Source organism: Didymosphaeria variabile (genome assembly GCF_027946475.1).
Source record: "Didymosphaeria variabile strain IMI 356815 chromosome Unknown scaffold_5, whole genome shotgun sequence".
NCBI classification, from domain to species: domain Eukaryota; kingdom Fungi; phylum Ascomycota; class Dothideomycetes; order Pleosporales; family Didymosphaeriaceae; genus Didymosphaeria; species Didymosphaeria variabile.
This window is the reverse complement of record NW_026611624.1, coordinates 1,103,480-1,119,148: the sequence shown is the minus strand read 5'-3', so window position 1 is coordinate 1,119,148 and position 15,669 is coordinate 1,103,480. Positions and strand designations below refer to the sequence as shown.

The following is a 15,669-nucleotide window of genomic DNA, read 5'->3' as shown; positions in this document are numbered from 1 at the left end:
CAGCGTTCATGCGTCTTCGCTCCTCGGCCTTCAAAACGGCACCCGCTTCCTCATCCACAGTATCAGGAGTCCTGAACGGGTCTTTCGCTTCGCTACTATCGGGATGAAATACCGTCGAGCTCTTGTTCGAAATCTCCCCTGTCCAGAACAGCCGCATCCTCCACACTCGTAGACCGCTTCTCCACACCCTCATCTGAAGAAGAAGGCGAAACCACATACGCAGGACACCAAGCCGCAAACGCAGCCGGATTCTTCGTCGACGGCCGGCCAAATCCTGCATTCGCCAGAGCACGTCTCGTCCACCGGTTGTGCACACCCGCAAAGTGCCACTCGACTACATTCGGCGCCGCATATCGGTCCAGCGTGGTCCGCATATCAATCAGCCCTTGCACACTCGTAACATCTATGACATTGACCGTCGAGAATTCGAGCACCACCGCGCGAAGGACCGGCTTCTGCACGGCACCATCGTCATATGTGCGAGCAGGTGGTGGGTCGCTCCAAAGGCGGTCTTTGAGTGGGACGCCGTCGTCCGCGACGGTACGGCGCGTGTGCGCGTAGATGTGAGAGAGGAGGTAGTCGATGTGGTGCGCTTGGTTGATGTAGTTGAAGGATTCGGCGAAGCGGTAGATGAAGACGCCTGGGTGGGCGGGTTCGACTGTGATGCGGGGGTTGTGGGCTTTGTCTCCCTCAAGGGGGAGGAAGGCGTTGCGCGTCAAGTCCTCAGTAGTAGTTGTGGAAGAGGTGTGCGATGGAGAAGGAGTGCGTTCTGCGGTTGTGTGTGCTGTGGGCTTGGAGTGCTGGATCACTCGCGTGACTTTTGCCTGGCCCTGGGACTTGCCCTGTGTACGTGCCATGCGGACTAGAAGCAGGGCGAATGAAAGTGCGATACCCACGTAGATCGATGTTTCGAGGTCGGTGAAGATGGCGAGTACTACGCCGATGACCCATATGCCGAACTCGAAGGGTGAATATTGCCAGAACTTATACAACTTATATGGCGGAGTGACCAGGTTCCATGTAGCGTGAATGATCAAGCCAGCTAGTGCTGCGTTGGGAATGTAGTAGAAGACGGCCGTTAGGGCATACAGCGCGAGGATTAGTATCATCGCACTGAAGAGCCCAGCAAGCGGGGTCTTCACTCCGGCTTTTGTTAGCACAGCTGAGGCGCCGAAAGACCCGGTACAGACATATCCTCCCACGAATGGACTCAGTAGGTTGGCGAAGCCTTGTGCAAGGATCTCTTGAGACGGGATAACGGTATACCCGTATTGACGACCGAAGTTCTTAGCAATGGCAATGTGCTCAACGATGAGAATAATGACGATTGCAGGCAATTCTTTGGCGACGAGGCCAAAGAGGGTTGTATCCATCTCCGGGACGCTGGCGTGTGAGAATCCTTTCTCGATATGTCCTACGATACGGAACTTCTCGTGGCCTTCGACTGTCTTTCGGTGCACTAGCCAGCTGATGAAGGTATATAATAGTACCGTGAAGGTCAGACGAAGAGACGAGATCATGCCCCATAGGCGCTTCTTCTTAGGTTGTCGAACTTCCATTTTTGAGCAGAAATTTTGTATGGCAAATAGCAAAATAATGGAGCTAATGCCTATGGCGGCGTCCAATTGCGCGTTGGGTAGTCCTTTCAGGGTGTTGATGTAAACTCGATAAGGCGCTTCACGGGTATTGATACCCTTGATCCCTAGACAAGTGGGTAGCTGCGTCGAGATAATTGTGATGCTCGCTGCCGTGACAAATGCGTTGATCGGAGGGTACGGTATGAATTCGATAAGCCAGCCTAGGCGTAGGAATCCGAGCAATAGCAGGACCAGACCACAAAGAAAGCATATCGCATGTGCGATCTCTTGTGCCTCATAAACACCTGGTTTATCCTCTTCGATACTGCTAACCACTTGGCCGATAAGCAAAGACCCTACGGCAGTCGCCTTGAGCGAGTGTCAGTAGGGGAGTAATGAAGAGAGTTCTATTGAATATACTCACCCCGATGACGATATCTTTAGAGGTGCCAAATATCCAGTATAGACAAGCGCCTGTGAAAGTAGTATACAAACCGTACGCGGGGCTTAGCCGAGCGAGCGATGCATATGCCATAGCCTGGGGAACCACTACCAGGCCCACAGTGACACCTACAACATCATGTCAGTGCAAGTCAGAAGACAACTTAGAATTGTTCTTACCAGCGATGGCATCTCCCAGTAGCCAATGTAGATTATATCGACGTATCCATGATGCTGACGGAAACAGGTTGACAAAGTAGTCCGCTACGTCGGATGCTGTGGGCACAAGACCTCGGAATGCTTCTACGACGCTCGGATCCTCCTCCAAAAATGGGTCTTCGATGCTCTCTCGGGCTATCTTCTGGTACTTGCAACTCTCTTCTTCTCGAGCCGCGTGATCAACATGTAGGATGTTGGTCTGGATGTAGGACCCAAGCTTTCGAGTAGCCATTTTGAATCTTCACCGCCAGAGTACAACGAGAAGCAATCCTGTGTGCAATCCAATAGCATCGAAGGTTCAATGTACAGAATCGAGATAGGTGTTCAGGGGGAGTGGACCATTTCAGTGGTCGTGTGATGAACAGTAACGGGCGGAAATCAACAAGCCAGAAACAGCAGGGCGGGGCCATGATTTTGTTGACTGGAACGTACAATCGGCTCTCGCTACCGTTCGCAGGATAGTTGACACGCGCGCTGTCATGGTAGCGCACCGTTCTCTAGGCCGACGACCCGATGCCTGGAAATCGGCCGAGAGACTCTTGGCGGGCACACATCGCAACATCTTCCGCTCGTTCCCATCATGCCAAGGCATTGCGGAGGCTTCCGAGCAGTTGATACTCGATTCCACTGGTGCCATGGTAGTTAGGCCTCGGGCTCTATGCGGACATCTAGCGGGCATTGATCTTTGCGCGCCCAGACCTGGATCATTGCAGTGCTAACAACCAGACAAAACCCCCGAAACCGCGCCCCAACATCGATCAGTACTCGAATGAGGGGCTCTCGGGGATTGTTCCAGAGGCATCATTGATGAGGACTTTGGTGGAAGAACTAGATGAAGAGTACGAGAAGTGAGTAAAAGTGGGGTCTCGGACGCTCGCACCTCGCTCGCGGAGAATGCTATCGCCAAGCCTTCACTAGTGCCCACCACACCTGGAGGAAAGCACATCACGTGCACTTGCACCTTCCAAGGTTGCAAGGTTTAGAAGCTCCAGTGCTTCGAAAATCTGAAGCCTCACATCCAGATCCACCAAATTACTTGTTTTGTGACTGGTATGGCCGGCTTGAACCTCATCTTGAGTCAGTTGCAGGCATCCTGTTCCGCCACATGCCGTTCTCTTTCGCCCGGGCGGCACGATTATCATGTGCTGCTACGCAATGTTCGTGGATATAGCTTTGATGTGACTTGTTGGTGTTTTGTTGAGTGGTGATGACTATGATGGAACCGTGGTACGCGAAGTAGCTGCTTGATTCAAACCGCAAAACTCCCAGCTCGACACAACCGTGGTTGTAGTGAGGATGCGCTTCCAATTGATACACTCAGATATATAAGGCATTCGATCATCAATCTCCCGGAAGAGCCTAAAGCCAACATATTCCTATCGCTTTCACAAGTGTTTGCGTCCCGACCTGTTCTTGGTGTCGTAAACATGCATGACTCTTTGCAGAGCGGCAACACCAGCAATGCACCATCCCATGTTTCTGATACGGGACATGCCCAGGTGTGGGACGACAACGCTAGAAAAGATTTCCACTGTTGAGGGCGGCATTGAGCATTCAGGAGATCGCGGATTCAATTCAAGATCCGAGTTTTCGGGCTTCAACAGTGGCGATCATCCAGATAATTCTGGTCCCCGACAGTTCTGGTCGCCGACACCTGTGACACGCGGCATCCATTATAAGGAAAGTTGGACGGACGGGTCGGCGTTACCATGAGGGCGCATACACTAGGAAATTTGTTGCGTCTCTGGACAGAGAAATTATTCAGAAGGCGGTCGGCGAGATAGGTTTTGTGGAAATGGATGCAGCCCGGGTGGTCGGCATGGATATGAGGCTGAGATACAACGTACAGCGTGCGATACTGCTGTTGATTTCAAGGTGCACAAAACTCCGCCATCTCTTCATCGATACGCTGTTCCTCTTCCTTGGTGATTCTGATGGTACACACAAGTATATTCTTGTTAGAAACATCTCAGCAGTTGTACCAAACCGAGACACACAACTGGAAGGTTTGACACTGATTTCCTCCGCGATGTATACCTATCTCATGGTATACGTTAATAATACCAGGTCAAGCAGGTACTCCCAGCACTTATTCGCACCTCGCCCTCTCCCAAACCATCTTCCCAGGTCCGTCATGCAATGCTCCGATCCAGGGCCACCTCTCCAACACCTCCCTCGCATCACTCCAACTCCGTAATCTCATCTTCCTCGTTTGGGCAAACATCTTCGGCAGAAGCCATTCCGCGTCCTCGTCGTCCGAGATCCACACACCGCCGAGCATCAACAGCCAGAATCTCAGCTCACCCTCGCCCTCTAGCACGTCGCTCTCGAGTACCCTCCTCAGCCTTCTCGTTACATTATCGTAACTCATCACGCGCTGCTTACCGACCTGTAGGAAAAGCTCCATCATAAACAGCGTAAGACCAATGTGGTACGCGTCCTCTATTCTCGGCGGAGAATGCGTATGCGGGATGGCGAGCAGGCGGTAACAGACGGTCACGAGGAGTTCCTGGAACAGGTAGAGATCTACTTTGCGTGCGGAAGGGGGGTCATTGAAGAGCACGGACGTGCATATGATATCCAGGAGGACATCGAGGAGGGCGGCGTCTAGATCGAGATGCTGAACGTGCTTTTGCGCTGCTTCGCGGTCGAAGGGAAGGTCTAGGGCGTGTAGGGTGGAGATGATTTGGGGCATGCGGGAGCGGTGGAAGCGTGGTGTTTCTTCGCGTTGGAGGGTGAACATGAGATCTGTTCTGTGGTATCGGTTAGTACATGAGTGGCATTTGGGCGGGCGGCATTAGAACTATGCACTGCATACTTGCAAGCTTTCAGCAGCACCGGCAAGCAGCCTTCTAACGACTCCAGACCACCTCTGAGCTCGATCATCTGCGCGAGCCCGTCCATGTGAATGTTGGCCGCTTCGTGCTGCTGCCTGCACTGCTCTTGCGTGATGAGTGACATTACGATGCCCATCGTCGAGTCCGAGAGCGCCTCTTTGCTTTCAAGTCGTTCTCTAACGTACTTTAAGCTGTTTGAGAGATGATACATTGCTGCAGGTGAGCTTTCGCCGTCGCCGAGGAAGAGCTCGTTGCAAGCTTGCATCAGCGCGAGGTTGCAGTAGAAAGCTTAAGCATATGTCAGCGAGGAGGAATCATAACCGGGGAGAAGCGAATAGATACCGGCTTTGTCAGACATTAGGATGCTCATCCAGGTGTACTTCGATTTGTCCATTGTTATACCCAGAGCGACAGGATATAGTTTGTGCGCGACGAAGAGAAAGACTGTGTTTGAATCAATAGCAATTCTTGAAGCACAGAGTCCATGACTATACAATTTGATATAATCTCAGCGAAATGCGGCGTAAGGCTGACGGGAAATGAAAGCCCAGAAAGCGCGTGATCATATAGACTGTCCGGCTTGTAGGCGTCCAAGTGAGGATGACCGTCCCACTGAGCTCTTTGACATAGGACCAAGGAAGACATAGGTGGCTTTTTGACAGCCTGAGACCATACTATATCTTTTTTCGACTTTCGTTGTATAGTCTTCCCAGCGTTCTTGCCTATCATGACATGGCGGCGCATTCGCTTCTTGGTGGACTTGTCGATATGCGTGCCGTTGACGAAGCAGAACGTTTGCTGCATTTTAACATTGGAGACTTAGCCTATGTATCGGATATAACGTGGTCTGGTCGTGGGCAAAGATTAGTGGAGGTTGGTTGAGGCGTAGTGTATCGGGGGTATTGTGGTTGCAGCCGTAAATGCTCCCCAATCGCGCCGAACTTTTAACGAATCAAAATAAGGGTGTATCCTACGGGTATTGCTCGCAAGCACCTGAAGAGCGGAATGCTGGACATGGGCGATCTGGGAATTGCAATAGAGTAGAACGATGGATCTACAGGACTAACTAGTTTAGGCCAAGTCGTGCGGAGTTAAGCGCCTAACGCCAGAGCTCCGCTGCGTTGTCCGCCTAAGGGTTTACTCGTAGTGTGTTATCATAGCGATTTCATCGGGCTTCAAAACGAAAGCAGTGGGGTGTGGTAATTAATTGTAATGAGAGTACTTTCCATTATAGAGAGCTTCATAGGCATTAATGCACGACTGTTTTTTCCTCCTACAACCGACTTTAGCGATACATTGGTCTGCCCGTAAATAGGACGATTGGTGGGTATTCGCATCTTACTGACTTCTCCGACTTCCTGACGGTTCGCCGTTCTCGTTAAAGCCTTCTACGACAAACGGAGAAACCGTCATCCTTGTCGCAACCCAGTGTACACCTGTCTCGGAGGCGAGCCTGCGTTCCCTTCGTCAAGCCCTTCGAACAGCTGCAGCCTAGAGACATCCAGCAAGGCAGTGTCATAAAAGACACATAATCAGTCCAGCCTCTCCTAGATTCCAGCCATCGATCTGTTCCTAGTCAGCCAGTCCTACTTCTTCACATTGACAGCACGCTGCTGATCCCAGACTAAATCAGGCATCTTCAAGTAGCTGCCCAAGCCGCGGATAGGACTGTTGAGGCTTCCCTCATCGTCTGGAAAGCCCAGCGACTGGTTGAAGCACTCTTGGTATACGGACCTCAAAGCGCGACGCACAGTCTTCGCGCATTCCTCAGGGTTCTCTGGCACCACGCCCACACCCTGATCTATGGCGTACATCTTCATCATGCGGAAGAGTTGAGTCCCAATCCAGGCGAGCTGACCTGGACGAATTGTTCGCGTCAAGCAGTCGCAGTCGTAGCCTGCGTGGTTTCCGAATATCCCGAGGAGCATCGAGAGTGGGTACATGGAATGCCATGCGCCGTATGCTGTGGCGTGTTTCATGTGTATGTCTTCGGGGAGCATATGTTCCTGTGCAATTGGTGGATCCTGCATATTGTGGTATGCAGGGTACACCCATTGCGGTTTTGGTTGGGTGAGATCCGTAATGTAGTGAACATCATCACGGTTGCCGAGGTAGAAGGGGATGGAGTAGCACATGGAGTCCACAACCGACTGGATGGTTTCACTAGGATTTTGCGGGCCCATGTGAGGCTGAAGCCAGCTATGCGTTTGCATGATGCTCAACATCTTGTTAATAATGAGTTGATAGCCGCGATACGTGTTGTAGACGGAAGCGACCTGGACCGAAGGGTAAATCTCGCATGTTTCTTGGTACATGGGAATATGCGTTTTCGGCATGTTGGTCGAAGGTGTCCATTTCTGCGGCAGCCAGTGTTTTGGAACGTTCCTCAGCCATTCGGAAGATGCCTCCTGGAAATCGAGGATCGCGTCGTAAATCGTAGTGATCTCAGTCTCGTGTGGACATTGCCTCCCAGAGCAGCGTGGATGGCTGTTCAGGAGGACCGCAAAGCTGTGCTGGATATTTGCGACTGAAACCCCAATCCAGTTAAGCTTCATTGCTGGGGTTCGAGGCAATGTGTACGGCAATGAAGCGAACCAGGGTATCAGACCTGGATCGACCTAAAAGTAAAGATTAGCCTATCTCAAGCGTGTAGATGGGGGTGAACATCAATCTAGCCTGAGTTAACCGCGTGGAACACAGTCGCAAAATAGCTAGAACATCGTAGTAATGAAACCGGGCTCTCTACGTACGGGTTGACATTCGCGAATCGCTAACGAGACTTCGATGTTGAGAACGTTGAGCAGCAGACCTCGCGACGCCACAGTGGAGAAACTCTCTATTGGGAGGCTCCGGATCAGCGCAAGAGCTCCATTGTAATGCATTCGGGATGCGGCACGTAAGCCGAATACGGCGGCGATATTCTCATGGAACTGCAGGAGTAGTATAGTCATCAGAATCTCGGATCCATCGAATGGTCCTGATCCTAGCCGTTTCCGAAGGCCAATAATGGCACGGTTGAACGCTGGATTCCTTGCATATACACCATTTCTGTGTAACCGCCACACGTTGAACAGGATCCCGCCAACTGCGGTAGCCGCGTCCGCAACCGGGGAAGTGGCTGGTAACGCACTTATAGTAGGAGCCACGCTCTCCCACAGCCCTCGGCTGGAAACCGAGTCTCTTCCAGCAGTCGCAAAGTTATTGACGAAGAAATTCAGGGCTTGCGTCTCGAAGTCCTCGTGTATTGCGGCCGGTGCGGGAGCATGCGGTGGGCCGGATCCCAACCGATGCACCACTAACGCCGTTTCGTCCTTGAACCTGATCCTTAGTGGCTTCTCCACTTCGTAGCCCGGGCAGGCATATCCGGATTTGGTGCATCTCTTGCAGGCAGGCTCACTCTCATCGTATTTGATACGGCGCTGCTTGCACATACCGCAGCCCCATGACCGACCTAGATTGACCATAGCGTGCAGTAAGAAGATGCGTAATAGATAGCGGTACTTCGAATATCATCAGCATTTGCACTGCAGAATATTAATACAAAAGTGTCATTATCATAGACCTGACGGTGAGGCTGAGGACCTGAACATCCTCGCAAAACACTTGCCTTGTGGGGTCTAGCGTGGCAAGGCGCATAGGGCTGAGTTTACGCCCTGCTACATAGTCTACGGGAGTACTCCGTTGCCTCAGGATCTATGTGCGTAGGTCAAAGTAGGCAAAGTATTCTCGAGTAGGAGCAACTTGGTAGTGACAGTGCGTTTCCGTGACTGGGAAGAAGACATCGCTCAATCCATCGCAACTGTATCACTCAGTACTAAAGATATTAAATAAATGTTTGTTTGGTCATGAATGCTTTTGAGCGTACATCGAGGCGATAGTATCCGAAGCCTGCATATGGAAGTGACACGGTGCCTCGATGGAAACTTTTCGGAGTAATCCATCGATTCTATGATTCCGCCCCGTTGAGCATGGGGCCAAAGCTGGGGGGGCCAAATGTGGTACACAACGTTTACGACGTTCTTGGCCCTCATCATTTCAAATTGTCTGGGTTCGTGCTTGGCGTAATAGAGAATGAAGTTGAAGTTTCACAGCATTAAGCCTCCTTTCTGATCATAATCATCTCTCACCAATCGCCAAGTAGGAGTGGGCGGAGCTGACCACTTGAAAATTCTCTACGAGTAATCGAACATGAGAATGAGGGAGACGAAGGAACCAAGTAGCCCAGTAGTAGTTACAGATGTTGAAGCTTTCTATTGAGCGTTGCTTGTTAGTACACATGCAGATCTTGCCAAGAGCTTCGCGTTTCTCTCGTGCGAAGGGACGAACGAAAGGAGTCAAGTTCCTGTAGGAGCTGTGGGAGTCGAGAGGCGCAGGGAAGATGCGGTTGTTTCCGTATGAAATCATAGCTATGTATAACGATTTTGACGCCGCGCTAACTTCGATTGACGTTATGTAATGTACAGAGATCGTATTCAATGTGCGTGAAGAATGAGGGAAAGGGCGAAACCTGGTCATCTCCAGTGATTATTATTCTGGTCTTGCACCGGTCCACCAGAATCTGCCCCAGAAGAATGCATTTGTTGTTGTGCGTGCATCCCTGGCCCGTATACTAGAGCTTGTCTCATTCTTCCTTCCGTCGGTTGTGGCATGTCTCCCATCGGCTGAGATGGTGGTGTAGTCCAATCTTGCATCTGGCCGGGTGAATGTGATGCATACGGACTAGCCTGAGTATTGTATGGGCTTGAGCCGAACGGACTTGCCTGTGGAGGGTAGATTGCTGGTGGCGTTGTTGGCACACCATGGTGAAGTTGTTGCTGTGGTGAGGACCCCGGCATGCTCATCCAGGGTTGGTTAAAGTACTGTGCTGGCATGGCTTGCGAATGAGGAGAGGCATGTGGCGAGGCAGCTGCGCGGTTGTACAGCTGCGTCAAGAGTAGCTGGGATTCACGTTGAAACCGTTCTCGCCAGTGAGTGAAGCCAAACCGAAGACCAAAACGAGAGAGTATATCTGTGAAGTCATTTATGGTATTGATGGCCCGTGTGATCGGGTCTAAAGGTACGTTGTGACCGTCCGGTAATAGCGGTGCAGGGAAAGGTGGTGCAGATACAGGAGCAGGCGGCGCAAGGGGATCTTCAGACGCATTTGTAGGAGCAGCAGGAACCGGTGGAGCAGGTGGTACGGGATGCAGGATGGCGTCTGTATTTCGCGAAAGGACGTCAACGAACTGGCGACCTGTCATGTACGCCCGCATGGCATCGTAGAATGTCACCGGTGGTTTGGTCGTGTGTGAGGTCTTGTTGAGCTGCGCTAGAAGATTTGTTGCATACGCGATGCAGTGTTCAAAGATTAGCCGCTGCGCATACTCCTGGATGTGTGGTACACGAGAGCTGGGTGACAGTATGTACACATAGCTGTAGAGGAGCTCGAGCTCAAAAAAGCATCTGAGCGCCGGGAGTGTGCTCTGGGACATGGACTGGAACCATTCGGTCATACGATTGTACATGGTCCAAATGTATGGGTATGGGTCTTGCCATGGCTCGCGGCCAGACTGGAACAGGTCCATGTACCATTCGGACTGGATTTGGCGAATCCTAAACAGGTCGAGCGCAGAATCGAAGGCCTGCAAGAAGACGTGGCTCTGCGGAGATGTATGTTTGGATGATGTGGGTGAGCTGTGAAAGGGAAGGTGCACGTGTGCGGATTCATCCGAAAAGGAGAAGGCACGAGTTTGCACCAGCGCAGTCGACCTGGCAAGATCAGCAACGACACTACAACAACGTTCGCAACAACATACCGATCCAGCGAATACACACACCAGTACACGCGCCGCCTGATCTCCAGCTTTGGGCGAGCTATTGATGTGCTCTTGGATGGGTCCTGGTGAATGCCAAGATCAACCATGGCTCTAGAAGCAGCCCCAATCAGGGTCCAGCTGTCGAAGTGGTGCGGGTCCATGGTAGCGTATATGACCAGCAAGACTTGTGCTTGTATACTGCTGATGAAACCAGGGTGAAGAACTTTCTCGGCCTGCTCTAGGGCAGCATTCGCGTGTCCCACTGCGTCCGAGTACAGAGTGTCGCCTCGCTGTTCCGACTGAGATAGACATGCGATAGCAAGCACCATGCGGACAACCCAAATATCGAAAGGTTTCGCTACACCTTCCAGGTGATACACAGCGTCAACACAGGCGTACAGGGTTGCTTCCTCGAATATCGGCAAAATTGTGAATATATTGTTCACATACTGTTGGATCAGAGGTGTCGCCGCATACCGTGGAGGGAGCTTCTTTGTTAGCCCTGCTGGCATGGGTTCCTTTGAGCTCGCAGACAAGATGAGGCGCGCATATGACATCTCGGTGGTGAAACCGTAGAAATCTCTCGCAGTGGCGTTTACAGCCCTGGCGAAGGTCAATACGAGCTTCGGGACCAATCATCGGAAAGCACTCACAAAAGGCCAAAATCCGACACCAGCTCGTCTATGCTTGATGCTTCTTTCCGCTGAGCAGCTCGATTATTAGAGCTGCCGGCCTTTACGGTGTCCACCGAAGAACGTCGCGGGCTGCTCATATCGGTGTCAAGCATCATCAGAGATGACTTCCTTCGCGCCTTCTTCGCGTCGGCTATCTTCTTCTCCAATCTCTCCACCTTTGCTTCGAGCGTTGCGACATAACTCCTTTCTTTTCCACGCGCGAACTGGTCATTAGTGCTGGAGCATTCGGTGGCACGGTTGGACTTCTCGCACGCAGTGCATGCGGGCAGCTTCCCGTCACATTTGATTTTGGCAGCCCTGCATCTCTGGCAAGCGGCTACAGGTCTGCTCACGCGGAGCAGCGGTGTTTCCAGTACCATGAGGTCGTTTCCGACGAGGGGATAGACGTCGAGATCTGGAATCATGGCGGATATCAACACGAATTCACATGAAGAGCAAAAGAAGGTCCGACAGTAAGAAGTGGGGTTCTTTGGTACCACTCAGGAAAGCTCACACAGAAGCGGAGAAGGACATGATTAAGAAAGCTGGAGAAGGCAAGGGGAGCGGCGAAGACCAGGCTGACGATACGACATATCGAAGAGAGGCAAATGGACTTACCGAGTCGGTGGAGGCTACAATACGGGCTTAGTGTGACAGGGCCAGAGCATGGGATGGTTTGCAGCACAGGGCGACAGGGTCGTTCAGCTCGTGCGTCGGTCGACGGCCGTGGTGTTGAGGGGGGACAGGGTCTGCGCGAGGCGCAGCTGATGCACAATGCGCACTGCGCCCTCTGGATTGATTGACAGCGGGACGGCCTCACCGGCTGCGGGAGGAATGGCGCGTAGGCGATCTGTACGATGGCCCGCTAGATGCGGTGCAGACGGTGCGGTTCTCAGCGAGGTAGGGATGGAATGCCAGCGGTGAGATACGAGGCGGCCGTGCCTGACGTTTGCTCGCCGAGGCGGCCACAGCCTATCAAGTAACGCTCCCACGCCGCGCCACAGGATGAAGCGTCCGCGTTGGGCTGGCTAGCAGGCGCGGCTCGACAGTTGGGCCATGTGTGGACGAGGCGTTCTAAGGGCCGGTAATTATTTGACGCGCGCCGGGGTGGGAATGTCACTACCGCCGTGGAGAGACATATGCTCACACCTGCCTCGCTCTGCCTCTGCGCTTGGCTGTGGCACAAACATCGAAGCCGGTGCCTCGCCGACTCTCCCACCCTCCCACACGTCCCGCGCCTCGCCTGCTACCGACCTTCTCTGGGATGGACGTGCGCGCCGTCGCTATATCCGCTGACGTTCCCCTTCGCCGGACTTCCCCTAGAGCGAGCGCGCGAACTCTCCCACGGTGACGATGGATTCGAACACCCAGCACGGCGGCCATACCAACGGCGTGCTGCAGTCAAAGGAGGAGGGCGCATCCGCTTCCCCTAATCGCATTGCCCACACCCTCACGGCCTGCTGCCGCTGCCGCACGGTAAGGACAGACTGCGCACCGAGGCGGGCGCCCTGAACACGTACTGAGACTGAGACATCTACAGCGCAAGACGCGATGTGATCCTGGCCTACCCCGCTGCGGTCCATGCGAGCGCACCAATTCTCACTGCGAATACTACGACCCCGCCAAGAGCACAAAGATCCCCCGCAACTACGTTGTACACCTGCAGCACAAGGTGCGCGAGCTTGAGAAGCAGCTTGCCGATTTGGAGAAGGATGATGGCGAGCCGGACCAAGAGGATGTGATGCGGGGGGCGGCCGCTGTCAAGGTGCAAGACACAGACGAGTCCAAGTTTCTCGGGCCCTCGAGTGGCATCACCATCACGCGCCTGGTCATGCAGCTGGCGAAGCAATTCACCGATTCGAAGAGCATCTCGGAAATCGTCCCAGATGCGCGCGCGAAGACCATAAAGGCGGCCTTTGATCAGGAAGATGCCCGGCCAACGTCAAAGGTTTATCCGCTTGTGAGCGATGTAGCGGCTGAAGACCTGCCCAATAGAGACCTGACGAATTTGCTCGTAGAACTGTTCTACTGCAAAGGTGAGCGTTCTCGTGGCTAATCGAGTCCGGGGATACTGATAATTGCAGTCCATGCCATGTACCCTATCTTCCACGAGCCGACTTTTACCCAAGATGTCGAGGATGTATACAACGGATCCACTGATGCCTATCAGAACTTTTGCCTCCGCATGGTGATTGCCATCAGCCTCCAAAGAATGGACACACAATACGCCGGTCTGGCGGATAGTTACTATCTTGCTGCGCTGAAGTACTTTGAGCAGGCGATCAAGCCTATGAACCTCAAAACCCTGCAATGCTTTACGCTAATCGCCGGCTACTCATTGCTAACTCCGACCAGAACTGCAGTATACTACATAGTGGGTCTGGGCGTAAGGTTATGTCAGGCTTTAGGGCTACACGAGGAGAAGACCATCACCATGGGCCTTGGTGGCAGGCCTGCCGACCCTCTCGAGGTTGACATGCGCCGACGGGTGTTTTGGAGCATCTTGACGATGGATTATGGTCTTTCCCACAGTCTGGGTCGTCCGAGTCACTTTGCCACCAGGCGCGAACACATTGATGTAAATTTCGGCGAACTTGTCGACGATCCTTTTATCACGAAAGAAGGCATCCGACCAGCACCACAACCTTCGTTGAAGAAATGGATAGCAATTCATTTCTACAAGATGCGACTGTTACAGCTGGAAATGCGAAGGAAACTCTACCTCAGAAAGCGACCCGAACCCAAAGACGATCAAGACCCCTGGTTTGTCGAAATGCAGGCCAAAATTGAAGCGTGGAGAGACACAAGTCCGGAGATGGACGCTGGCTCAGGTCTCAACAAAGTCTGGTAAGTCGAGTTTCGTGCCATTGCGGCTTCTCTTACAGTTTGACAGGTTCGTCGGAAGATACAACACCATGGTTTGTCTCTTATACCGCCCTTGCCCCCAGATTCCGCGTCCCACTGCACGCGCTGCGGTGCTGTGTTTTGATGCCTGCGAGTACAATATCTACATGACCCAAAAGCAGATCCAAACACAGAGCGTAGATATAACGTGGATCTTCACCCAAGCGATCTTCATGGCGGTGAATGTCATGCTTTGGAGTCTTTCGTACTCTGAAGTTCGTCGCAACCATAGCCGAGAGGAAGTCGAAGGACATTTGAGGGTTGCGCTTGAGTCAATCGAGTTGGCTTCCATACGATGGCCGGGTGTTGCATCTGCTCTTGGGCTCTACCAAAACCTTATCGGCGCATGTATGAGGATATATGACAAAGATGGCGACATTCCCATCGCGGCCGGTTCGCCATCCGACAGCGCATCGGTTGTCTCATCGAGCATCGTCGAGGGCATCAACAGGTCCCGCACAACAAGCCCGGCCTCAGCGTCGACCGCATCAGTGAGAACGCCCTCCGAAAGTGTACCGCCTCCGTTCGGCTATTTACCCACGATCCAGAATCAGAATCCAGCCCATTTCAACTTCAACAACTCTCCTCACGCGACAAGGTCATCGCCGTCTCCAAGCGCCCGGCCTGCTTCAAGTCACACTTCACCCCAACAAGCACCCCCACAGCCTTACATCGACACGCATACAAAACCTGCGATCGACAACATGCCTACTTTCAGCTACCCACCCACTACCCAATTCACACCTCTACCCACAACATTCGCAGAGCTTCCGCATTGGAACCCCACTTTTACTATGGCACCGCAGGAGACATTTGGCATGAATGGGATGCAGCAGGCAAGTTCACCAATCTACAACGAAAATTACGCGGCACATCAAGGTTACCCAATGACCGATTACTTGTATCCACAATGGAGTCAAGAGAGCGTTGGTCGAGGAATGGGCTTGAATCAAGAGCAACAGATGCAGTTGATGCAGGATTTCGAAGCCAACGAAACTGGAAAGATCGAGCAGATGATCCAGCAGAGCCATCAACTATTCCGACCGTACACGCAGGCGCCGTATTGAAAGGATCATCTTCCCGAGCAGCAACAACCTTTGTCTCGATTGGTCTAGTGGTGGCTGATTGCCTCCGGAAGATCGCAAACGAAAAGCAGTCCCACGCTATTGAAGCTCTGAGGCGTATCTGGCCCCGTGATGGGATTGCCTTGCTCTACTGTATC

General features: G+C 52.6%; 5 protein-coding genes across 5 annotated transcripts; 1 reads left to right on the top strand and 4 right to left on the bottom strand.

Annotated features, from left to right (window-relative positions):
• Positions 1-95: 95 nt before the first annotated feature.
• N0V89_006819 (uncharacterized protein) lies at positions 96-2,469 on the bottom strand (the record flags this gene model as incomplete). The annotated part of the gene is made up of 3 exons (XM_056215585.1): positions 96-1,946; positions 2,002-2,147; positions 2,199-2,469. The coding sequence occupies 3 exons, from the start codon at positions 2,467-2,469 to the stop codon at positions 96-98; spliced, it is 2,268 nt and encodes a 755-aa protein (XP_056069832.1).
• A 1,857-nt stretch (positions 2,470-4,326) lies between these two features.
• On the bottom strand, positions 4,327-5,285 carry N0V89_006818 (uncharacterized protein; the record flags this gene model as incomplete). The annotated part of the gene is made up of 2 exons (XM_056215584.1): positions 4,327-4,990; positions 5,056-5,285. The coding sequence occupies 2 exons, from the start codon at positions 5,283-5,285 to the stop codon at positions 4,327-4,329; spliced, it is 894 nt and encodes a 297-aa protein (XP_056069831.1).
• Positions 5,286-6,660: 1,375 nt separating this feature from the next.
• Positions 6,661-8,538, bottom strand: N0V89_006817 (uncharacterized protein; the record flags this gene model as incomplete). The annotated part of the gene is made up of 2 exons (XM_056215583.1): positions 6,661-7,692; positions 7,825-8,538. 2 exons carry the CDS (start codon positions 8,536-8,538, stop codon positions 6,661-6,663), a joined length of 1,746 nt encoding a protein of 581 aa, XP_056069830.1.
• A 1,463-nt stretch (positions 8,539-10,001) lies between these two features.
• Positions 10,002-11,968, bottom strand: N0V89_006816 (uncharacterized protein; the record flags this gene model as incomplete). The annotated part of the gene is made up of 4 exons (XM_056215582.1): positions 10,002-10,082; positions 10,135-10,822; positions 10,870-11,472; positions 11,523-11,968. The coding sequence occupies 4 exons, from the start codon at positions 11,966-11,968 to the stop codon at positions 10,002-10,004; spliced, it is 1,818 nt and encodes a 605-aa protein (XP_056069829.1).
• A 928-nt stretch (positions 11,969-12,896) lies between these two features.
• N0V89_006815 (uncharacterized protein) lies at positions 12,897-15,514 on the top strand (the record flags this gene model as incomplete). Its single annotated transcript, XM_056215581.1, has 4 exons — positions 12,897-13,019; positions 13,084-13,579; positions 13,628-14,390; positions 14,437-15,514. The coding sequence occupies 4 exons, from the start codon at positions 12,897-12,899 to the stop codon at positions 15,512-15,514; spliced, it is 2,460 nt and encodes an 819-aa protein (XP_056069828.1).
• Positions 15,515-15,669: the final 155 nt, after the last annotated feature.